Genomic DNA, 24,520 nt, shown 5'->3' with positions numbered 1-24,520 from the left:
CCTAACCCAGATAGAATTGGAAGAACAAAAAGATTTGACTGATTTAATGATAACTATATTATATCCCAACCACAAAGAATGATACCAGACCCAAACTCATGATAACATCACATGACATCACCACCACACAACCATCCAAAAAGCAAATCCGAACCCACAACGATAACGACACACAACCAGAAAACAGAAACCTAACTACAGCTGCAACATTACCACTTTAAACCCCTCCAAACCACACCATACGCAAATAAGCAAACTGTGAGAGGTATCTTGGAGTCCTAGTGGATGATCACTTGAATATGAGCCAGTAGTGTACAGCAGCAGCTGGTTGTATAAACAGAGGCATAGAATCAAGATCATGCAAAGTATTAGTACCGCTTTATAAAACTCTAGTAAGACCACACCTGGTATATAATGCAACCAATTTTAGTCACCATACTACAAAAAAGATATTGAGCCTTGCAGGTTCGCATCCCACCAGGCTCAAGGTTGACTCAGCCTTCCATCCTTCCGAGGTAGGTAAAATGAGGACCCAGATTGTTGGGGGCAATTAAGCTGACTTTGTAATAATGCCGCTTGGGGAGTGTATGAAAGCCCTAATAAGCAGGCATATACATAGAATGAAGGCTACTGCTAAGCTTGTAAGCCGCCCTGAGTCTTCGGAGAAGGGCGGGATATAAATGGAATTAAAATAAATAAATAAATAAATATCAACCATCAAAAATTGAATTATCAAAGCAAAAATACAATGGTTACAAAGGCGAAATCTTCCTTGCAAAACTGACATTTGGATATGCTCCCTGGATTCAAATAAGGGGTATAGGAAGAAAGGAAGATACATTTGAGATTTTAAAGATGCCAAGAGGGAAGCATGATTGGCACAAAAAGAAGGCAAGAGTTAGATTTTTTTTAAAAAAAATGAACTTGTTTCTCTTTTGGGATTCCTAAAGATAGACTATAAAAATATCTTTTTTATGGATTGAGGGGAATCCCTAAAAAATATAACTGATTTTACATTTAGCTCTTAGATCTGTAAAGGTAAACAAATGTAAGCTTTTAGAATATAACTCCAAACTATATCTTAGAACTTGGAATGACATATCAAAAGATAGTATTTTAATAATTGATGTACAGTCAAGATGACTTACAGAATATTCAGTGGTCACTTTTGAATCATAGTATAGAACCTAGAATTTTATTTATAAAAGATAGTATTTTAATAATTGTTGAATGGTTAAGGCAAAAAACATATTTCTAATAACTGGTGATTTGTTAAGATGAAAATTAGACTTTAATGGTAAAACATAAGAATGCTTTGTAATGAACAATATAGGTTTTGTAGACAAAAGAATTATTCTTTATTGAAATAGGGAATTTTGGGTTACTCCAAAATTAAGCTTTTTTCTATATACTATAGGCCACTCTAAAATATCTTATTGCAATTAGATAAAATTTAAAAACAGGATATTGATCTGTATTACTGAAAATATATTTTAAGTTTTGTTGATTGACTAGGTTACAACTAGAAATGTACTAACTTGCCTAAGGGAAGTAGAGAGGGCATCTCTGTTGATGTAACCTGAACTATTTACAACTGGTTATTTCTTTTTTTAACTACCCAACCACCATATTGTTTCATAAATACATGCAGTGCTTTTTTTGTAAAAGAAAAAGGTGCCAGAACTCACACATGTCATACAACCCGCCTTGCCTACCCTACAAGGTTCCGTTCAAAAAAGGTGCCGGAACTCCGTTCTGAGCGTTCTATGAGAAAAAAAGCCCTGAATACATGTATATGTAAATATTAAAAAATCAATAAAACTTGTCTTTAAAAAATGGTACAGAGTAAATCTGGGATCCTGCTCATCCTGACTATTGACATTTTAAAAAGACTGTAGTTTAAAAATGATGGCTTGCTGGTAGGCTGCAAAGATTGCTTAGGAAGCAAACTTGCTGGTAGGCTGCAAAGATTGCTTAGGAAGCAAATTGATCAGCCATTTCAAGTCAGCTTCTTTTCCAGAAGAAACCAAGCTCATGCGGGGGGGGGGGGGAGGGAGAGAAAGCTTCCTTCTATTTGGGGGGTTCTTAAGCTTTTTCAGGCAGCAAAACCTATTCCCGAAGGGCAAATATCACGCCCACAATCTTTGATCGATTGTGTCAGCTGACAAGTTCCACATTTTCTAGGAACACAACTTTGTACAACCCGTTCAAGCCTTGGAAGACCCCTGATCAAGAGGCAAAGCTGTGATGATGTAAAATGGATTTCATTTCCCTTAGTGACTCAAGTCACAGTGACGTCACATGCGTTATGTCATGCTGTTTGGGGAATTCTGGGAGTTGACATTCACACAAGGTTGGAAAAAACACAGCTCTATGTGCCTGGAAATGTTCCCATTGTGGTAAGAACAACCCCCCCCCAATCTTTTTTACTAGCCTCCCCCCCAAATTACAAGAATAAAGCTCAGGAAAAGAAATACAGAAAAAAAATGTTTCACTCATGAAACCCCTGGCTGTTGATTCACAAAGGGGGCTTTTGACAGACAAAAGATAAGGGGATAAAATTAATTACATTTGTTGACAGGATTAGGACCAAGGAAGTCAGTGTTTTAGATCCATTGCTAGCCTTTGCAAACAAGCTAAACAAATCTAATAACAGAAGCACACAAAGCAAATCTCCAAATTACTAAATGCTGTAAAACTGTATTTGTACTCATCAAATCTATTGGTCAGCGGTCCCAGAACTAGATCCTGTTCTGCTCTTCAGTAAACAAAAACCTTCTTTCAAAAGCAGCCTCCATTTTTATTCCTGGCTTGTAACTGGACCTGTTCCCCCCCCACACACACACACCATGTAGTGGTCTTATTTGGCACCCTTCATGAACTCCCAAAGAGAGATTCCTTTCAACTTCTTTTTCAGACTGTAAAATGTGAGCGGCAGGCAGCACTTTCTGCTCCCCAAGGCAGCATCTGCAGAGCACAAGTGTTAAAATGGGTGTTGTGGTGACACCAGTATGTCAGGGCAGGATTGGCCTAATGGCAGTCACATTCTGCTGCAAGCTTGAAAACCCCAAGCAGGGTAATTTGAAATCCATTTTCAAGCAACCTGAGAAGAAGAGCAGGAATCTCTTTCCCAGGGTGAGACCAAAGAATTGCAGTTTAAATGTGACCTAAAAAAAAAAGCTAACAGGAAGTATTGTGCCTGCTTTCCACCTTCTTATGGCACCACCTAGTGGGCTAAAACTTGAGTGCCATTTTCATTTCATCTGCAGTCCTCGTTTTGTATATGGGGAATCAAAGTCATCGTAAGGATGGAAAATTACTTGGCAGAATTTCCTAATCAACGTCATGGTATCGATGAAAGATTACTCTACATAATTTGCAGTTTAGTTGACACCCACCATAGGCCTTACCCAGATCAGAGCACCCAACCCCATCCTTCAGATCATCCTAGCCAAAATGTAGCTTGATTTTTATTGATTCAACATCAGGAAACATTTTAAAAAGTTAACTAGAAAAAAGGAGAGAGAAAGGAGAGAGAGAGGTAAGGAAAGAGAGAAAGAGAAGGAGAGACTTACAAAAAAAGGGGGGATCATTAAATTGGGTGGCCCTGTTCAAAGAAAGGAATGGCTGCTGGAATTGGGTATGTCTAGTTTGATGAAGAGAAGGACTAGGGTGGACATGATAGCAGTGTTCCAATATCTCAGGGGCTGCCCCAAAGAAGAGGGAGTCAAGCTATTCTCCAAAGCCCCTGAAGGCAGGACAAGAAGCAATGGATGGAAACTGCTCAAGGAGAGAAGCAACCTAGAACTAAGGAGAAACTTCCTGACAGCAATTAACCAGTGGAACAACCTGCCTCCAGAAGCTGTGAATGCTCCAACACTGGAAGTTTTTAAGAAGAGACTGGACAGCCATTGGTCTGAAATGTTATAGGCTTTCCTGCCTGAGCAGGGGGTTGGACTAGATGATCTCCAAGGTCCCTTCCAACTTTACTATTATGATTATAAACTTTCCCTCTCCTTACTAACAATAAGCTTATTTGAGGCAAATTTTGCATTACAGGTAGTCCTTGACTTACAACAATTTGTTTAGAGACCATTCAAAGTTACAATGGTGCTGAAAAAAGTGATTTATGATAGTTCTTTGTACTTATAACTGTTACCGTATTCCTATGGTCATGTGAGGAAAACTCACATGCTTGGTGTCATTTGTGTGATGATCCACAGATTTCTTTTCTTGGCTGTCCACAGTATTCTCGGGAGTCTTCCCCAACACCAAAGTTCAAAAGCATCAATATTTTTCCTGTCGTGTTTCTTCAAAGTCCAATGTACACTTCCCACAAACTGCTACATGATTTCATAATAGTAAAGTTGGAAGGGACCTTGGAGGTCATCTAGTCTAACCCCCTGCTCAGGCAGGAAACCCTATACCATTTCAGACAAATGGCTGTCCAGTCTCTTCTTAAAAACTTCGAGTGTTGGAGCATTCACCGCTTCTGGAGGCAAGTTGTTCCACTGGTTAATTGTTCTAACTGTCAGGAAGTTTCTTCTTAGTTCTAGGTTGCTTCTCTCCTTGACTAGTTTCCATCCATTGCTTCTTGTCCTGCCTTTGGGCGCTTTGGAGAATAGCTTGAGTCCCTCCTCTTTGTGGCAGCCACTGAGATATTGGAACACTGCTATCTTGTCCCCCCTCATCCTTCTTTTCATTAAACTAGACATACCCAATTCCAGCAGCTGTTTCTTATATGTTTTAGCCTCCAGTCCCCTAATCATCTTTGTTGCTCTAGGATTTGTTACCATCCTAATCTTTGCAGATCTGGTGTTAACTTGTCTGGAAGTTACAAGTTCCTTTACTCCAGATTTCTCAATCAAAGTGCCAATGAGTGCATTGCTGGGAGTCCAGATTAGGGAGAGATCATAATTAAGGGGAAACCCAACCTAGAACTGAGGAGAAATTTCCTGACAGAACAAATTAATCAGGGTAACTACTTGCCTCCAGAAGTTGTGGGTACTGCAACGCTGGAGGTTTTTAAGAAAAGATTGAACAACCATTTCTCTGGAATGGCATAAGGTGTCCATCACTGTGGTCTTTCAAGAAGAGACTGTATGAAATGGTATTTCCTGCCTGAGCAGGGGATTGGACTAGATGACCTCCAAGGTCCCTTGCAACTCTGCCATTCTGTTATCATAAGAAAATCTATCTTTGTGGTCACTAGGCATCAAAAACAACTTGAGATTAGATTAATATCATGCTTGACATAATCAAATCTAATCAAACTTCTGATTTCAATGAATAAGCAATATTCTGCCAAAATACATTTCATTGAAATGTGCGAGAAGTTTGACTAAGGCAGGGGTAGGCAAACTTGGCTCTTTTATGACTCGTGGACTTCAACTCCCAGAATTCCTGAGCCAGCCATGCTTAGGGGAAAGGGAGAGGTTTCCAAGCTGAGCCATGCCGGCTCAGGAATTCTGGGAGTTGAAGTCCACGAGTCATAAAAGAGCCATGGTTGCCTACCTTTGGACTAAGTGTTTATCCACAGTTGAATTTCACAATTAAAATCCAGTTACTGGCGACATAGCAGAATCTCCACTTATTTGTAATCTAACATCAGGGGGCAGCATTGAAGCAAAATTCAAGCCAACTATACTACTGTGAGATCTAAAACCGGTATGATTTTTTTTACCGCCTTTTATCCTGAAATCAGGGTGTGCAAAGATCTCAAAAGTACATTTTCGGTGTGCACCACCTCCAGGCCCCACAATTATAATGCAATAGCTATATTGTGAACATTATAGAAAAATATAGAACTGTGAAGGGTTAGGTGTTAGATGGTATTGCACTGTTCCAGGGCAGTAATACTGATCTGGTCAGGATGTTCATCCTATCAAGCATTTTGGTGAATAGCACAATTTACATTCAGAAGGGTGGTGTTGCCAAAGGGGATGACTACAACTGGGGTTGGCTTGGATTTTTGCATCTCGGGGGTTGCCACAAAGAGGCACATAATTGACGGTTGTGCTGATTTAGATCTTGTGATTTTTCTCCCCCAAAATGTTGCTGGGTTTAGAAAGCTTCTTGAAGTGCATTTAGCCAGGGCATAATTAGGGTAAAAGGCATAAACGGGTATCTTGCAGTAAATAGACCTCCGTAGCTGGGTATGATAGAGGTGGCATGATAGCAGTCTTCCAATATCTCAGGGGCTGCCCCAAAGAAGAGGGAGTCAAGCTATTCTCCAAAGCGCCTGAAGACAGCACAAGAAGCAACGGATGGAAACTAACCAAAGAGAGAAGCAACCTAGAACTGAGAAGAAATTTTTCTGACAGTTAGAACAATTAAGCAGTGGAACAACCTGCCTCCAGAAGCTGTGGGTGCTCCAACATTAGAAGTTTTTAAGAAGAGATTGGACCGCCATTTGTCTGAAATGGTATATAGGGTTTCCTGTCCGAGCAGGGGGTTGGACTAGAAGACCTCCCAGGTCCCTTCCAACCTGGTTATTCTGATATTTTGGGGAAAAAATTCTTTCTTTTTTCGAGCTAGTTTGGTGTAGTAATTAAAGCATCAGGTTAGAAATTAGCAGACAGTGAGTTCTAGAACCTCAGACACGAAAGCCAGCTGCATGACTTTGGGCCAATTACCAGCAGATGTTGAGTTCTAATCCTGTCTTAGGCTTGTAGGCTGGCCGGGTGACTTTGGGCCAATCAACAGGAGTTGGTGAGTTCTAGTCCTGCTTTAGACACAAAGCCAGCAGGGTGACCTCAAGCTCTTCCAGTCCTAAGAAACAGTCAAGGGCAAACCACTTCTGAAAACCTTTTCCAAGGAAACTGCAGCGACTTGCCAGTCTCTGAGATTGTCATGGTTGTACTCTCACGCTCACAAGGAATGGCACGAAATGGAACCTCAGATGTTGACTGTGGTCTTATTCGTGCATCACTGGTAGGGTGAGGTTCAAACATCTCCCACACCCAACCTCTGTCCCTACAGAGGCATGCATTTAATCATCATGTCTTCCTTTGCATTATTCTCATTCCTGATTACTCACGACACCACAGTCTGAGACTAAGATCTGAGAGTTTTGTTTTTTCCTTTGAAGTCTCTGTCTGGTGAAGATCACTGTTTAAAATCCTGTTCTATCTCAGGGTTGAGGAGGCTGAAACTAGACTGGTTAAGGGCCTTTGCTTGCTTGGAACACTGCTATCTTGTCTCCCCTAGTCCTTCTCTTCATTAGACTAGATATACCCAATTCCAGCAACCGTTCCTTGTATGTTTTAGCCTCCAGCCCCCTAATCATCTTTGTTGCTCTTCTCTGCGCTCTTTCCAGAGTCTCGACATCATTTTTTACATTTGAGAGGGGGACTTTTTGTAATTTTTTTTTGTTTTGACACAGCCACGCCATTTCCTCCTTCTTTCCCATCTCCATCATCAAGTATAAAACAAATTAAACATACTGGCAATCCTCAACTTACGATTACAATTGGGACCGGAATTTCCATTATAAAATGTTGCTTTCATAAGTCAAGTCACCCAATTGCACAATCATTTTTACAATGGTCATTTTAAGTCACCACGGTCATTAAGTTATTAAAAGAATCCAGCTTCCCCAATGATCAATTTTGGCCAGTACCGCACCACCAAAAATCATGATGCTGCAGTAGTTAAAGTGCAATATTGCAGACTAACTCTGCCCAAAGCCTGGAGTTCGATCCTGACCGGCTCAGGGTTGACTCAGCCTTCCATCCTTCCGAGGTCGATAAAATGAGGACCCAGATTGTTGAGGGCAATAGGCTGACTCTGTAAACCACTTAGACAGTTATGGTAAGAGCCGCGATGGTGCGGTAGTTAGAATGCAGTATTGCAGGCTAACTCTGTCCACTGCCAAGAGTTCGACCCTGAACAGCTTAAGCTTGGCTCAGCCTTCCATCCTTCAGAGGTTGGTAAAATGAGGATCCCTATTGTTGGGGGCACTAGGCTGACTGTAAACTGCTTAGAGAGGGCTGTAAAGCACTGTCAAGCCGTATATGAGTCTAAGGGCTGTTGCTATTGCTATTCAATGAATGGTTGTAAGTCAAGGACTACCTGTTTAGGCTTGTGCACAATTGGGTGTGGGTGCTCAAGGCTCCACTTAACCCTTAAAATCTTTAGGTGAAAGATTTGGGGCCTTGGTTAATTTATGTTTCAGCCTGGCTTTACTGAGTTCCCACCCTTGCATATTTTTGGTTGGAATTGTTTAGTTTGCTAAATCAGCAGGGTCCTGCAGGCTGGGAGAAACTTCATCTGGGAATTTTGCTTTTTTTTTTTTTTTACAAGAGTCAGCCTGCTCGCTCAGTTGACTAAACCGCAAATCGTAACAAATCATAAATCTCGGGTATGAAATCGCGTTCTATCTTTTAATCTTGGCTGGGATTCTGAACTTGTTTCTCAGAGTAGCTTCTTAGAATATATTGCTTTTTAGTGCTCTTTATGTGTTTTATGGCTGTTCTAATCATTTAACGTGTGTGTAAGAGAGAAGGAGAGAAATGGTTTTTGCTTGTTTTTTTTAAATATTTTAAGGCCCAGATGATTCTTTTTTTTTATTGAAAAGTTTTACAGTACATTTTAACTTTAACAATCCCCCCTCCCCCCACCCCTACCTAACCCTCCCTATCCCTCCCACCCATTCCCCCCTCCCCCCCCCCCCGACTTCCCAGAGCTAAATACAGGGTATAAGAACAAAGAACAATCATAAGCATCCATATGCTAACAACAATAAACTATTAATTCTATCACCCTCCTCATATAAAATGATTACAAGCAATATTAATATTACATATAAAAAGAAAAGAAAACAGAAAAGGAAACTTACTCAAATGCTAAATGAAATTTCTTAGTCCCATATTTGTTCTGAATATAATCAATCCACTTTTTCCACTCCATAATATAACGTTCTTGCGAATGATCTTTCAGGTAAGCCGAAATCTTTGCCATTTCCGCCAGGTCAGAAACCTTTAGAGTCCATTCTTCTATAGTCGGCAGTTCCTCCTTTTTCCAATATTGACCTACTAAAAGTCTTGCTGCCGTAGTTAAGTTCAGCATCAACTTAACGTCCACCACAGTAGCTTCTGTAATTATGCCCAACAAAAACAGTTGCGGACAAAACTTTATCCTTTGCTTAAAGATCTTCTGCATATTCCACCAAATTTTTATCCAAAAAGCCTTAACCTTTTTGCAGGTCCACCATATATGAAAATACGTTGCGTCTTCGCCTCCACACCTCCAACATTTTGGCTGATAATTCGGATACATACTTGCAAACTTTTTAGGGTCTAGATGCCATCTATAAAACATTTTATAAAAGTTCTGACTTAGGTTTTGGGCTTGCGTGAATTTTACGTTCCTCACCCAGATCTTTTCCCACGTGTCCATTGTAATAACTTCTTGAATATTCTGAGCCCATTTTATCATACAGTCTTTAACAAGTTCTGTTTCTGAATCAATTTCTATCAATGCAAGATATATCCGTTTGATATGTGCTGGACCCTGGTTTCTAATTTGCTTTATCAAATTTTCATCAGTCATTGCAAAACCAATTTTCTGATCTTCTTTCCACCTGGCCCGTAACTGAGTATATTGGAACCAAGTTTGAACGATCTTCTCATCTCGCAAGAGATTGTACAGCTTCAAACACCAGACATTTCTTTCCAAGCTTAAAATCTCCTTAAGGCCCAGATGATTCTTTAAAAAGGTGAGCATGGTTGAAATATGGATGGTTTTTAAAATTCAGGCCCACTTAGAGATAGTTCTTGACTTACAAGGATTTGTATAGTGACCGTTCGAAGTTACAACGGCACTGAAAAAGAGTCTTATGACCATTTTTCACACATACAACCATTGCAGCAGCCCCATGGTCACGCGATCAGAATTCAGAGACTTGTCAACTGGCATATATTTATGACTGTTGCACTGTCCTGGGGTCATGTGATCTCCTTTTGGTGACCTTTTTACAAGTAAAGTCAATGGGGAAGCTTTACATCTATAATTCCGGACTCAATTATGGTTGTAAGTCAAGGACTAGCTGTATGAACAGAATTCCAGCTTTAATTACCACAAGTAAGTGTGTAATAATTCAGGTGTCGATGAAAAGTCCAACCTGATTTGCAGGGTTACAGTGGGAGTAACATTAAAAAAGATTTCTAGGTACGTCACCTTCTCTAAGTATTAGTACCGCTTCATAAAACTCTAGTAAGACCACACCTGTAATACTGCAGCCAGTTTTGGTCACCATATCACAAAAAAGATGTTGAGACCTTGGAAAAAATTCAGAGAAGAGCAACTAAGGTGATCAAAGGCCTGGAGACTAAAACAGACGAAGAACGGCTGCGGGACTTGGGTTTGGCTAGTCTAAAGAAAAGAAGAATTAGGGGAGACATGATAGCAGTCTTCCAGTATCTGAGGGGCTGCCACAAAGAGGAGAGTGTTGAATGGTTCTCCAAAGCACCAGAGGGCAGGACGAGAAACAATGGTTGGAAACTGATCAAAGAGAGAAGCAACCTGGAATTAAGGAGAAACTTCCTGACAGTGAGGACAATCAACCAGCAGAACAGCTTGCCTCCAGAAATCATAGGTGCTCCATCACTGGAAATCTTCAAGAAGAGACTGGACAATCATCTGTCAGAGATGTCATAGGTTCTCCTGGTTGAGCAGGGGGCTCGACTAGAAGACCTCCAAGGTCCCTTCCAACTCTGTTTATTCTATTGTATTCTATTCCATTCCATTCCGTTCCATTCCATTCCATTCCTTTCCTTTCCTTTCCATTCCATTCCATTCCATTCCATTCCGTTCTATTCTATTCTATTCTATTCCATTCCATTCCATTCCATTCCATTCCATTCTATTCTATTCTATTGTATTCCATTCCATTCCATTCCTTTCCTTTCCTTTCCATTCCATTCCATTCCATTCCATTCCATTCCATTCCATTCCATTCCATTCCATTCCATTCCATTCTATTCTATTCTATTCCGTTCCTTTCCATTCCATTCCATTCCATTCCATTCCATTCCATTCTATTCTATTCTATTCTATTCTATTCTATTCTATTCTATTCTATTCTATTCTATTCTATTCTATTCTATTCTATTCTATTCTCCCCTTGGGAGCCCCCCAGGGGTCCTTTTGAGCCCCTGGGTAGGGGATTTAGACTATTAATTTTAGAGGCAAAGAATGAGGTAGCTTGCTGTTCGTTTTCTCCCGTCTGTGAGTGGCTGCTTCCATCTGCTCCGTCTGCTGCTTCGCCCGCTGTTTCCATCTGCTTCGTTTGTGCTGCCGCTGTGTTCGCTGTGTTTGGTTTCGGCCTGCCGGTTTCTACAGCCTCGGCGTCTCCGGGCTGCTTCGCCTCGACGTCTCCGGGCTGCCTTGGGCTGCTCTTGACGGGTTGTAGCTGGTGGTGACGGCGTTCTCTGCTGCTTCGGGCAGTAACGCTGTTGCTTCTGGCCGGCTCTCGGCGGTTTTCGGCGTCTCTGAGGTTCCAGCGGATCGGCGGCGGCCTCGGAGTTCCAGCTGATCGGCGCCTCCATTTTGGCGCTTCCGTGTTGGTGGCGATGTCAGCGGCGGCCTCGGAGTTCCAGCTGGTCGGCGGTGGCCTCGGAGCTCCAGCTGATCGGCGCCTCTATTTTGGCCCTTCTGTGTTGGCGGTGATGTTAGCGGCGGCGGCGGCGGGGAGCTCTCTGTTGGACCTGCCTCGGGCCGCTTTTGGCGGCTGCGGCGTCTTCGGGCCGTTTCGACGGTGGAGGGGACGACCGCTGGTCAGCTTGGTGGCAGAGATGTCCCTGGTATTGTTTTTCGAGCCGCTGCCGGCGGCGGAGGTGGCGACGGTGACGGCGTCCTCGGGCTGCCTTTGGCAGTGGAGAGGACGACCGCGGCGACGACGGTGGTGTTGCTGCTTCGTTTGCCTTGTTCCGGCCTTCGACGGTGATGGCGACGACGGCGTTTTCGGGGCTTGCTGGCCCGTTCCATCGGCAGTGATATGGCGGTGGTCGGTGCTTTTCCATCTGGTCTGCGAGGGCCGTAGCAGCTCCGGTGGACTGCCAATTACTAACTCTCCATCTGCCTCTCTATTCCCCTTTGGACTGGGACGGACCTGGGTGCAGGCCGCAGTGGGAGAGCGGCCTGTTTTCACATCGGCACTCCCATAGAGGTGGGAGCTCTATGGGTTATGCCCCACCCAGGGTGTACATTCTTGACCATCCCCCTGGTTCAGACTCTCGACCGGTCGTGGGAGGACGGGTTGGGGTCTGCCCCCGGGAGCATCCAACCGGGTGGCAGTAGGTTGGTTGATGGCCTGAATGTTTCACTTCCTTCCTTTAGAACCTCCTACTGGACTTTTCCATTATGGGACTGCCTTATCTGGACTTGTTGGACTTATGTATAGATACTCCAGCATGGACTTGCTCGCCCTCAGGGGTGCCCCCCTCTCCTGGGTGCGTCCCGCCTTTTTCGCCATTCCCAGTCTCGATGAGGGGCCCAATTATTGGGACCCTGAGAGATGGCCGGGTAAGGTCAGGGGCTCTTGATCCAAATTTAATAGGAGGCCCCTGGTTACTTTTTTAGTTAAATTTTTTAGGGGGTTAGGGAGGGGGGCGGGGGGTAATGGTTGTTTGACTATGGGGGGTGGCCATACAACCACGGTGCAGGCCAGGCCTGGGTCTGACTGCATTCAGGGGGAGCGGGGTGTGGTTACATCTGGGGCTCAGGAGCGGGTCGTGGGATTGCCGATTCCCACGACACTGGGGTATGGCAGCAGGCGTATGGACAGAGGGCCGTATCGTTACCGGGAGGGCCGTCCCCGCTGTTTACAAGCGGTGAGGCGCTCCGACCCTCTGTTTCTTCCCCGAGGTGCCGGGAGCGAGGATGCGCAGCCTCCTGAGCTCCGGCTGGTGTACCTGAATGCCAGGTCCGTGGTTAATAAGGCTCCCCTTGTGCGGGATTTGGTGGAGGGTGAGCATGCGGACCTGGCTTGTATTACCGAAACCTGGTTGGGCCCAGAGGGTGGGGTCCCTTTGGTTGATCTTTGCCCACCAGGTTTCCGAGCGTTACACCGGCCCCGGGCTCATGGTAGGGGCGGGGGAGTGGCGGTAGTTATCAGGGAGACCTTATGTCCGCGGGAGACCACCGTCCCTCAGATAGTCGGGTGTGAGTCTCTCTTTTTGAGGTTTGGTTCGGGGGCGCAGTTGGGCTTGCTGCTGGTGTACGTTTCGCCTAGTCACACAGCGGCAGCCCTGCCTGAGCTACTCGATGTCCTCTCCGGTTTGGTGATTGAGTTCCCCAAACTTTTAGTTTTGGGTGACTTCAATCTACCATCCCTGGGAGGGTCATCTGAGTTGGCTCGGGAGTTCATGGCTTCCATGACGGCCATGGACCTGACGCAGGTAATTTCTGAACCAACTCATGAGGGAGGCCACACCCTGGACCTAGTTTTTTTATCTGGACGATGGCTGGATGATCTTGGTGGGGGCTCTCCATTTATCATGCCCCTGTCATGGACGGATCATCACCTCCTGCGGCTGGTCTTCCGTTTTACCACCCCCCGCCGTGGGGATACGGAACCAATTAGATGGTACCGCCCCAGGCGCTTAATGGACCCTGATGGGTTCCAGGCAGTGCTGGGATCCCCACCTGCTTCCGTCGCTCACAACTCGGCGGATGCCTTAGTGGAAGCCTGGGAAAGGGCAGCCACTGAGGCACTGGACCGAGTTGTACCCTTGCGGCCCCTGACCCGGCGCAGATCCCAACGAGCTCCATGGTTCTCCGTGGAGCTCCGGGAGATGAAGCGTCGGAAACGGGGCCTAGAGAGCTGCTGGAGGTCCAGCCGATCCGAATCCGACCGATTGCGGTTAAGAACCTATATTAGGTCTTATCTCGCTGCGATGAGGGTGGCGAGGTGTAATTACTTCTCCACCCTCATCGCGTCCGCAGATAATCGCCCGGCCGCCCTGTTTAGGGTGACTCGCTCACTTCTTAATCAGGAGGTGAGGGGGGATCCCTTACAGGGTCGTGCCGAGGAGTTTGGTCAGCATCTGTCGGACAAAATCGCTCGGATTCGGACCGGTTTGGACTCCAGCTGGGCAGAGTCTGACGATCAGGACACGGGCGGTCTTGTCAATGTTATCTGGGAGGAGTTTGATTCTGTGACCCCTGATGAAGTGGACAGGATCATGGGGAGGCTGAGCTCCACCACATGTTTATTGGACCCGTGCCCTTCCTGGCTGGTTTATGCAGCTAGGGAGAGGACACGAGGCTGGTTCCAGGCGGTGATATCTGCTTCTTTGAGTGAGGGTAATTTCCCCACCGTCTTGAAGGAGGCGGTGGTGAGACCCCTCCTCAAGAAGCCTGCCTTGGACCCAGCTGTGTTGAACAACTTTCGTCCAGTCTCCAACCTTCGCTTTCTTGCGAAGGTTGTTGAGAGTGTGGTGGCGCATCAGCTCCCTCTGGTCCTGGATGAAGCGGATTATCTGGACCCGTACCAATCGGGTTTCAGGCCCGGGTACAGCACGGAGACGGCATTGGTCGCTCTGGTGAATGATCTCTGGAGGGCTCGGGATAGGGGATGTTCCTCTGTCCTAGTCCTATTAGACCTCTCAGCAGCTTTCGATACCATCGACCATGGTATCCTGCTGCGGCGTCTCAGGGGATTGGGAGTGGGAGGCACAGTTCTTCGGTGGTTCTCCTCCTATCTCCTGGGACGTTCGCAGTCGGTGTTGGCAGGGGGGCAGAGATCGGCCCCTAGGTCTCTCGTTTGTGGAGTTCCTCAGGGGTCGGTTCTCTCGCCTCTCCTGTTCAACATCTACATGAAACCGCTGGGTGAGATCATTCGTGGTTTTGGAGTTGGGTATCATCAATATGCTGATGATACCCAACTTTTTATTTCTACCCCAAACCACCCCAGTGATGCCCTCGCTGTGATGTCCCGTTGCCTGGAGGCGGTTCGGGTCTGGATGGGGAGGAACAGACTTCAACTCAACCCGGACAAGACTGAGTGGCTGTACATTCCGGCATCCCGGGACATTCAAATTGTTCCATCCCTTTCTATGGGGGGTGAGCTGTTACCCCCCGTGGATAGGGCTCGCAACTTGGGAGTCCTCCTAGATTCACGACTTACCTTGGAAGATCATGTAGCAGCTGTGACTAGGGGGGCTTTCGCCCAGGTTCGCCTGGTGCGCCAGTTGCGGCCCTATCTGGACCGGGATGCCCTGTGTACGGTCACTCATGCGCTCGTGACCTCTCGCCTTGACTACTGTAATGCTCTCTACATGGGGCTTCCCTTGAAGACCACTCGGAAGCTCCAACTGGTACAGAATGCGGCCGCGAGAGTTGTCTTGGGAGTTTCCCGGTACTCCCATGTTACACCTTTGCTCCGCGAGCTACATTGGTTACCAGTTGTCTTCCGGGTGAGGTTCAAGGTCTTAGTGATGGTTTTTAAGTCCCTACATGGCATGGGTCCGGAATACCTCGGGGACCACCTGCTGCCGGCGTCAACCCCCCTCCGCCCTGTGCGTTCCCACAGAGAGGGCCTCCTCAGGGTGCCTCCAGTCAGAGAATGCCGGCTGGTGGCCCCCAGGGGGAGGGCCTTCTCTGTGGGCGCCCCGGCCTTATGGAATGAACTGCCGGTGGAGCTCCGGATGGCACCGGATCTCCGCTCCTTCCGGCGCGGGTTAAAGACCCACCTGTTTGAACAAGCTGGCCTGGCCTGATGGGGAGTTAATTTGGGTTTTTAAATATTTGTATATTTTACTGTTTTATCTTGGGCATTAATTTAATTCTATTTTAACTTTTGTAGTTTTGTACTTTTATTATCTGCCCTGTTCACCGCCCTCAGTCCCTAGGGAGAAGGGCGGTATAAAAATTTAATAAAACTAATAAACTAAACTAAAACTATTCTATTCTATACTATTCTATTCTATTCCATTCCATTCCATTCCATTCCATTCCATTCCATTCCTTTCCTTTCCTTTCCTTTCCTTTCCTTTCCTTTCCTTTCCTTTCCTTTCCTTTCCTTTCCTTTCCTTTCCTTTCCTTTCCTTTCCTTTCCTTTCCATTCCATTCCATTCCATTTTATTCTATTCTATTCTATTCTATTCTATTCTATTCTATTCTATTCTATTCTAGTCTAGTCTATTCTATTCTATTCTATTCTATTCTATTCTATTCTATTCTATTCTATTCTATTCTATTCTATTCTATTCTATTCTATTCTATTCTATTATGTCACCTCTATGTATGTCGTGTCTACAGCCTTTCATTTAGTGACCGTTTGATGCTATGACAAAATCAACTTATGACTGTTTTTCACACGAGCATTGCAGGATTTCCCCCCCCCCCATCACGTGATCAAAATTTGGACACTTGGCAACTGGCATGTACTGTACTTATGAAGGTTGCTGTGTCTGGGAAGCCAGATTCACATAACAACCGTGTCACTAACTTAACAACTGCAGTTATTAACTTAAGAAGAAAGTGGCAAGAAAGGTCGTAAAATGGGGCAAAACCCACTTAACAACCATCTTGCTTGGCAATGGAAATTTCAGGCTCAATTGCGGTCATAAGATGAGGACTAGCTGTAGCACTGTTCCAGGGGCATTTGGTCCTTAGCTTAAGTGAATGGTGCCTTTAACAAACATGCTTGTTTTTATTATTGTCTATGATTTTAATAAGGGACGCGGTGGCTCAGTGGGTTAGGACGCTGAGCTTGTCGATCGGAAGGTCGGCAGTTTGGCGGGTCGAATCCCGAGTGCCGCATAACAGAGTGAGCGCCTGTTACTCATCCCAACTTCTGCCAACCTAGCAGTTCGAAAGCACGTAAAAATGCAAGTAGAAAAATAGGGACCACTACGGTGGGAAGGTACCAGCGTTCCGTGCGCCTTTGGCGTCTAGTCATGCCGGCCACATGACCACGGAGACGTCCTAGGACAAGCGCTGGCTCTTCGGCTTTGAAACGGAGATGAGCACCGGCCCCTAGAGTCGGAAACGACTAGCACGCATGTGCGGGGGAACCTTTACCTTTTTACCTATGATTTTAATGCGATGGAGGAACTAACATTATTATGTAATGTGCAGAGTTTGATAAGATAAAGACTCTGGAGATGTTCTTTAAAATGAAAAAAAAACCAAATACATAAAAACAATAACCTGTTAAGTTCTTTGACGTGTATATATACCAATAATGCTTTAACTTTAACATTTTGCTGTATTATAAAAATCCCTGTATTGTTTGCGTGGTTCATATTTAGTGAAATAGACAAGCCATGACCCACTGGAACAGCATTTCAGTGATATTTCCTTAACCAGATTTCTCAATACCTTCAGTGATGGCAGAGCTTCGAATGTACCTGAATTTTTTAAAAAAATTCAGGGAGATATTCAGAGATATTATCTGCCTTGGAAGTAGCCCATGTTGAACAGTACAGCACAGTCAGACATCAGAGAATGAGCAAAGGGAATGTGCTGTGACATGTATTATGTCATAAAAATGCTTTGGAATAGAATAGAATAGAATAGAATAGAATAGAATAGAATAGAATAGAATAGAATAGAATAGAATAGAATAGAATAGAATAGAATAGAATAGAATAGAATAGAATAGAATAGAATAGAATAGAATAGAATAGAATATATGGAATGGAATGGAATGGAAAATATTTAATAGAATAGAATAGAATAGAATAGAATAGAATAGAATAGAATAGAATAGAATAGAATAGAATAGAATAGAATAGAATAGAATAGAATAGAATAGAATAGAATAGAATAGAATAGAATAGAATAGAATAGAATAACAGAGCTGGAAGGGACCTTGGAGGTCATTTAGTCCAACCCCCTGCTCAGGCAGGAAACCCTATACCATTTCAGACAAATGGCTGTCCGGTCTCTTCTTAAAAACCTCCAGTGTTGGAGCATTCACAGCTTCTAGAGGCAGGCTGTTCCACTGATTAATTGTTCTCTCTGTCAAGAAATTTCTCCTTAGTTCTAGGTTGCTTCTCTCCTTGATTAGTTTCCATCCATTGCTTCTTGTCCTGCCCTCATAAAATGAATTTTATAAGATGATTTTTATAAAATTTGCCATATTTCAATTCCATGGGAGTGATGAATCCCAGATTTTGGATGCATTCTGTAAGTTAGTCCGATTGGAGGTACTGTTTTGCCCTGTAATGCATCGTGTGACCCAGTTAGAGGTTACAAAGCTGAGAGTTTTAGTAGTACATAGATGTTTAAATGGCTTTCTCTAGCCCAGAGCATGGGCTATTCTTTTGTTCAAATTAAACATGATTTCGTAGGGAGAAACGGTTTGCAAAAAATGACATGGATATAAATCAGCTTTGATTGGACTCATGCATCTCTGGAAAGTCAATTTCTTTTGTTTCAAAGCAAATTTTTTTCTCTGGAATGTTTTACTCATTTGACTTCAGATGCCAGTTCATATTGCTTAACAGAGCTGAGTCAGCCTAAATCATCGATTTGATTTGGAAATGGACGTTTCAAATGCAACTGCACCAACATATATAAGAAGAGGGACCTAAAAAAAGAGCAGATATAAAGGTGTTTTTTTTGGGGGGGGGTGTTTTTCCAGATAGGGGCTGCCCCTGATATTTGTTGGGGGGAGAGGGCTTGATTACTGCAAAGTAGGCAGGGTGACATTATATGAAGAAGTATGACTGCATTTGGAGGGGGAAAAACTGCCTAAGCTTTCATGACTAAGGAGGGACTAGAAGTCATCATCTCCTGGTGATTGGCCCAAAGTCACCCAGCCAGATTGAGACTTAATGGAGGACTAGAACTCATAGTCTCCTGGTGATCGCCCAAAATTCATAGAGCTGGTTTGCCTGCTTAAGACGGGACTACAACTCACCGTCTCCTGGTTTCCAGACTGATGCCTTATCACTGGAACAAATGGGTCCTACATTAAGCCATCTTAGAAATTTTGCTCAATGCTGTTGGTCTTCACCAGGGGTCCCCAACCCCCGGTGCCACAGCATGCCAGAAACCAGGCTGTGTCAACAAGCAAAGCCCCATCCGCCTCCAGTCCGCGGAAAATCCTGTCTCCACAGAACTTGTGCCCAAAAGGTTGGGGGTCACTGGTGTACACAACCCGTCGAGTTTACCCACCTTTGTGCCTACATCTAAACAGATAAGAACCCATGCCCTACAGATCTTCACACCTTACATGGAGTTTCTAGGAGATGGACACTATCCAGTGGTGGGATTCAGCCAGTTCGCACCACTTTGGCAGAACTGGTAGTTGATTCTTTGTTGCCCAGGACTTCCGGAAGCGGCATCCACGCAGAGAACCTATTGTTCACATATTTGAATCCCACCGCTGACACTATCCCACCCCACACCACCAGAAGTGTAGGATCGGATTAGCATGTTACCATCTACATAAGATTACTTCCCCACCACTTCATGTGTATGGCAAAGGGGGAGTAGAAAAGTCTGTGAGAGAAGAATGTCTCTCCAACTGGATGTCTATCGAGATTCTACGTCATCCAGTCATGACTCTGGCCATCTACATTAAGATTGAACAGCCCTCTCTCATCAGAGGGGAAGGGATACGACACCACCTACCTCCTGTTTACAACACCGTCCTTTCAGCAGTTCCAAGAAGGCTCCACACCCATTTGCACTATTCAGGTTGACCCTGTGGGCATAGATAAACCTCCAAGTGGCCTCAACGACTCTCAGAAAGATGTCTTCAACAAATATAAATCCTTCCATCCTCCACCGTTTAGTCGGAACTGAGGAAGCTTCTTGGATGAGAAGCAAAACATCTTCAAGGAAAAACCAAAGTTCAGTTGCCTTTTGAAAAACCATCTTTGGGATGTCCAGCTGGATGAATTCACGCAAAGGCAACTTGACTTGGGGGCAGGGACATGTCAGCACTTTTCAAGTATTTGAATGGAGAAAATCAGGGTTTCTTCTCTATCATTCTATCGTTTCATAGTGCAGGATATGGAATACAGAGCAAACTTGCTGGAAAGTATATTTTAGTTAAACATTAGGACAAGTTTCCTGAAAGGAAGAACAGCTTAATAACAGAGCTAATATCCAAGGAAAGAGGAGGGTGTGTTCCCAGCTATCTATCAGGGATGCTCTGGTCTAGATTTCTGCAATGAGCAGAGGGTCGGACATGATGATCTCAAAGACTTCGTCCAGCTTTATAGTTGTGTTCACGCAACAAGCTTATCCAGGGGACTGAGTAACACATTCTCAAGACTTGCAGGATACTTTGAACCATCATTAATCAAATAGTCCAGATTTGCACCTCAGGCTAAAGCAGATTTATTTATTTATTTATTTGATTTGTATACCACCCTTCTCCCTAAGGACTCAGGGCAGTTAACAGTGACATAAATAACAGAATGCACAAATACAGATATTGAAAACAAATTAAACCCTAATTTTGCCCAAATGCAGAAGATAGTTACCTTAAAACAATAATTACAACAGAACCCGTCAGACCAGACTGGATTGCTCAAACAGATATGTTTTTAGGTCGCGTCGGAAGGAGCGAAGGTCGGGAGCCATCCAGAGCTCAACCGAGAACACCCTCCCTCTGGGGGCCACCAGACGGCATTCTCCGAACGGCGGAACCCTTAGGAGGCCCTCTCTGTGGGAGCACACTGGACGGAGGGACGATGCACCATGAAGACCATCATACCAGAAAGACCAGGACAATCCCACTGTCACATGCATTTATTTGCCCAACAAGAGCACAATCATGCATTTCTCCAGAAAAAAATGATGCCGTTGATTATGAAAGATCCACCTTCGCCCTTGATTGTTCAAAGAAATTGACCCTCCTAAGAGGTGAGGGAAAATGATTGCGCCTTTTTTCCACCAGTGCTTTGGAGAAGTCCAAAGTGGTCATAAACATCACAGACCACGTTATAATCAGAGAACGTAAACACTAAGCGAGAAAGCCCTGGGTGAGTCCCATTTTAAACACACACTTCGTTGCCTTGCTAAGGAATTCAAAGCCAAACAATTGCAGCGGTGCAGACAAGAGGCAAAAGGGATTCGTGCAGTTTGTCTCTCTAATATATGTTTTTCTTTACCATCTACCCCATGATTTTAGTTTTCTGGAAAGTGAAGATGAGGATGGGGAGAAAGGCTTTCAGACTTGCCAGACGCTGTTACTGTAACTTTACCATAAAGACAAAGTTACTACTCATGGTTGGTACATCTTCTCTGGTCTACCTTAAAGGGCTGACAATGGTAGATCAGAACTATGAAGTAATCCTGCAGTGAATTGATTCAGACTGATCCATCCTTCCTTCCTTCCTTCCTTCCTTCCTTCCTTCCTTCCTTCCTTCCTTCCTTCCTTCCTTCCTTCCTTCCTTCCTTCCTTCCCTCCCTCCTTCCTTTCTCTTCCTTCTCTTCCCTAACCTCACCTTCTTATATTCCTCCTTCCTCCCTCCCTCCCTCCTTCCTTCCTTCCTTCCTTCCTTCCTTCCTTCCCTCCCTCCCTCCCTCCCTCCCTCCCTCCCTCCTTCCTTCCTTCCTTCCTTCCTTCCTTCCCTCCCTCCCTCCCTCCCTCCCTCCCTCCCTCCCTCCCTTCCTTCCTTCCTTCCTTCCTTCCTTCCTTCCTTCCTTCTGAATGGCAGATGTCCTCCCTGCCAATGATATTCAAAGGTTCAGGACACTTCAGTCACTAAATCTCACCTGCTGTACCTACTCAGCTCCTGAACAAAGCAACCTCTGATATACCGTAAAAGCCTCAGCACTTTTTCCCCCTTAACATTTGTTTCCTTTATGCAAGCTTTTCAACCAGCCCCTTTCTATGGGCCATGTTCTGGATTGAGTTTGGGAACTCTGTGGGGATTAGCCTACAGGATATCAGGGAGTCCATGCTTTTCAATGGCCCAAATTGTTTTGCCACATGGGAAATGTAGTTCTCCTTTTGGGCACTGTCTAATACAGGGGTAGGAAACCTTGGCTCTTTTATGACTCGTGAACTTCAACTCCCAGAATTCCTGAGCCAGCATGGCTCAGGTTGGAAACCTCTCCCTTTCCCCTCAGCATGGCTGGCTCAAGAATTCTGGGAGTTGAAGTCCACGAGTCACAAAAGAGCCAAGGTTGCCTACCCCTGGCTTACAGGATATCAGGGAGTCCGTGCTTTTTAATGGCCAAAATTGTTTTGCCGCATGGGAAATGTAGTTCTCCTTTTGGGCACTGTCTAATACAGGGGTAGGCAACCTTGGCTCTTTTATGACTCGTGAACTTCAACTCCCAGAATTCCTGAGCCAGCATGGTTCAGGTTGGAAACCTCTCCCTTTCCCCTCAGCATGGCTGGCTCAGGAATTCTGGGAGTTGAAGTCCACGAGTCATAAAAGAGCCAAGGTTGCCTACCCCTGGCTTACAGGATATCAGGGAGTCTGTGCTTTTTAATGGCCAAAATTGTTTTGCCACATGCGAAATGTAGTTCTCCTTTTGGGCACTGTCTAAAACAGGGGTAGGCAACCTTGGCTCTTTTATGACTTGTGAACTTCAACTCCCAGAATTCCTGAGCCACCATGGCTCAGGTTGGAAACCTCTCCCTTTCCCCTCAGCATGGCTGGCTCAGGAATTCTGGGAGCTGAAGTCCACGAGTCATAAAAGAGCCAAGGTTGCCTACCCCTGGCCTACAGGATATCAGGGAGTCTGTGCTTTTTAATGGCCCAAATTGTTTTGCCACATGGGAAGTGTAGTTCTCCTTGTGGGCACTGTCTAGTAAATCCTTTGTCTCAGACCTCCAGGCTTTGCAGCAATCTCATCTCACAAGCTTGCATTTTCCAGGGAGTTACTGCCACATGTGGCATCTTCTAAGTTACTGATTCATCCCTCAGCAGTCATGTATTATTACTCTCCCCCCCACTTCTTTGAGATGCTGATCTAGCTCTCTCTAAATATCTCCTCTTGCCCTACTCTTCCTTAGTCCTTCACCCAAGCAGTCCATTTATTTTCAAGACCAGGAGCTCTATCTGGGGAAATCAATATAGAGTGGTTCCTTGTGTCTAGCTTCATTCTGTTCTCCAGGTTCTTCCCCCCCCCCTATACCCGAAACCACCACCCCCATCCAGCTCATTACTCAGATCTACAGTTGTCCCAAGGGGTCAAAAAGCTGAATAACTTCCATACAGACACTTTACTTAAAGATCTCCCTCACTTCTTCAGCCCTCAACTGATCACTTTATCAGAAGTCAGAATAACAGGGTTGGAAGGGACCTTGGAGGTCTTCTAGTCCAACCCCCTCCTCAAGCAGGAGACCCTGTACCATTTCAGACAAATGATTGTCCAATCTCTTCTTAAAATCCTCCAGTGATGGAGGACCCAGAACTTCTGAAGGCAAGTCATTCCACTGATTAATTGTTCTAACTGTCAGGAAATTCCTCCGTAGTTCTAGGTTGCTTCTCTCCTTGATTAGTTTCCATCCATTGCTTCTTGTCCTGCCCTCGGGTGCTTTGGAGAATAGCTTGACTCCCTCTTCTTTGGGGCAGCCCCTGAGATATTGGAACACTGCTATCGTGTCACCCCCCTAGTCCTCCTTTTCATTAAACTAGACATGCCCAATTCCAGCAACCGTTCGTCCTATAGTTTAGCCTCCAGCCCTGTAATCATCTTTGTTGCTCTTCTCTGCACTCTTTCCAGAGTCTCAACCTTTTTTTTTTTTCATATTATGGCAACCAAAGCTGGACGCAGTATTCTAAGTATGGTCTTACCAAGGTATTATAAAGCGACGATGCCTTTTCCTTCTTTCTCAGTCTTGCAGTTACTTAAACGCCTGGAAGAGAGTTCTCTTTTTTTTAACCACCCCCACCCCCTTTCAACCTTTAGTAATGAGCATTTTTCTCTCGCTTTCTCCTGGGTTGCCAAACCAAACCAGGGTGGGGTGCTTACCTGCAAAATGCTGCTGGTTACCAGAAGCCAAGGCTGAAGCCACCTCATCACTGGAAGCCAGGGTGAAAGACATGGATTGAACCCAGTTCTTGGTGGAAGACAACATCCAACTCCCTTTGCGGAGTCCGTTTCCAGCAGCTGAATTGACAAGAGATGGGAATCGCTTCTCCTTGACTCTGGGGAGGCTTTATTAAAGACAGATCTGACGTCAGGTTGGACGGCTGCATATTTTCTTCGGGAATCACTTTTCCTGCCTCTTTTCTCTCTCTCTCTCTCTCTCTCTCTCTCTCTCTCTCTCTCTCTCTCTCTCTCTCTCTCTCCCTTTCATTTGGGTGACTCATCCCCACCTCCAGCTTTTTGGCTGTATCGCCTTCTGCCAGGAATTTCTTAAAGGAAAATTCACCACATATCATCAGCACAACACCGCTGTAATTTTAACACTCCACTCCTGAGCTCAGGGTTCACCTATAATTATATTTATTTATGACTTTGCCCTGAAAACTGGGTGGGCTGGATGGGAGTGAAATGAAAGGATGTTTTTTTTTTCAGGAAGGGGTGGGTGAAAAAGTAAAGCAGTCGTCTTTTCCAAGATGGGCCTCCACAGGAACAGATCCCTGTC

At 44.9% G+C, this 24,520-nt stretch overlaps 1 protein-coding gene across 1 annotated transcript in view; it reads right to left on the bottom strand.

The window, feature by feature from the left end:
- Positions 1-24,067, bottom strand: part of CCN4 (cellular communication network factor 4) — a 39,552-nt gene extending 15,485 nt beyond the window's left edge. Inside the window, exon 1 of the mRNA XM_083360099.1 lies at positions 23,902-24,067. Coding sequence (XP_083216225.1) covers positions 23,902-24,007 — 106 coding nt within the window. The 5' untranslated portion in view covers positions 24,008-24,067. The remainder of the gene's footprint in view (positions 1-23,901) is intronic.
- Positions 24,068-24,520: the final 453 nt, after the last annotated feature.

The sequence above is a fragment of the Vipera ursinii genome (assembly GCF_947247035.1).
Source record: "Vipera ursinii genome assembly, chromosome: 3".
Lineage (NCBI taxonomy): Eukaryota > Metazoa > Chordata > Lepidosauria > Squamata > Viperidae > Vipera > Vipera ursinii.
This window is presented reverse-complemented; position numbering and strand designations above follow the sequence as displayed.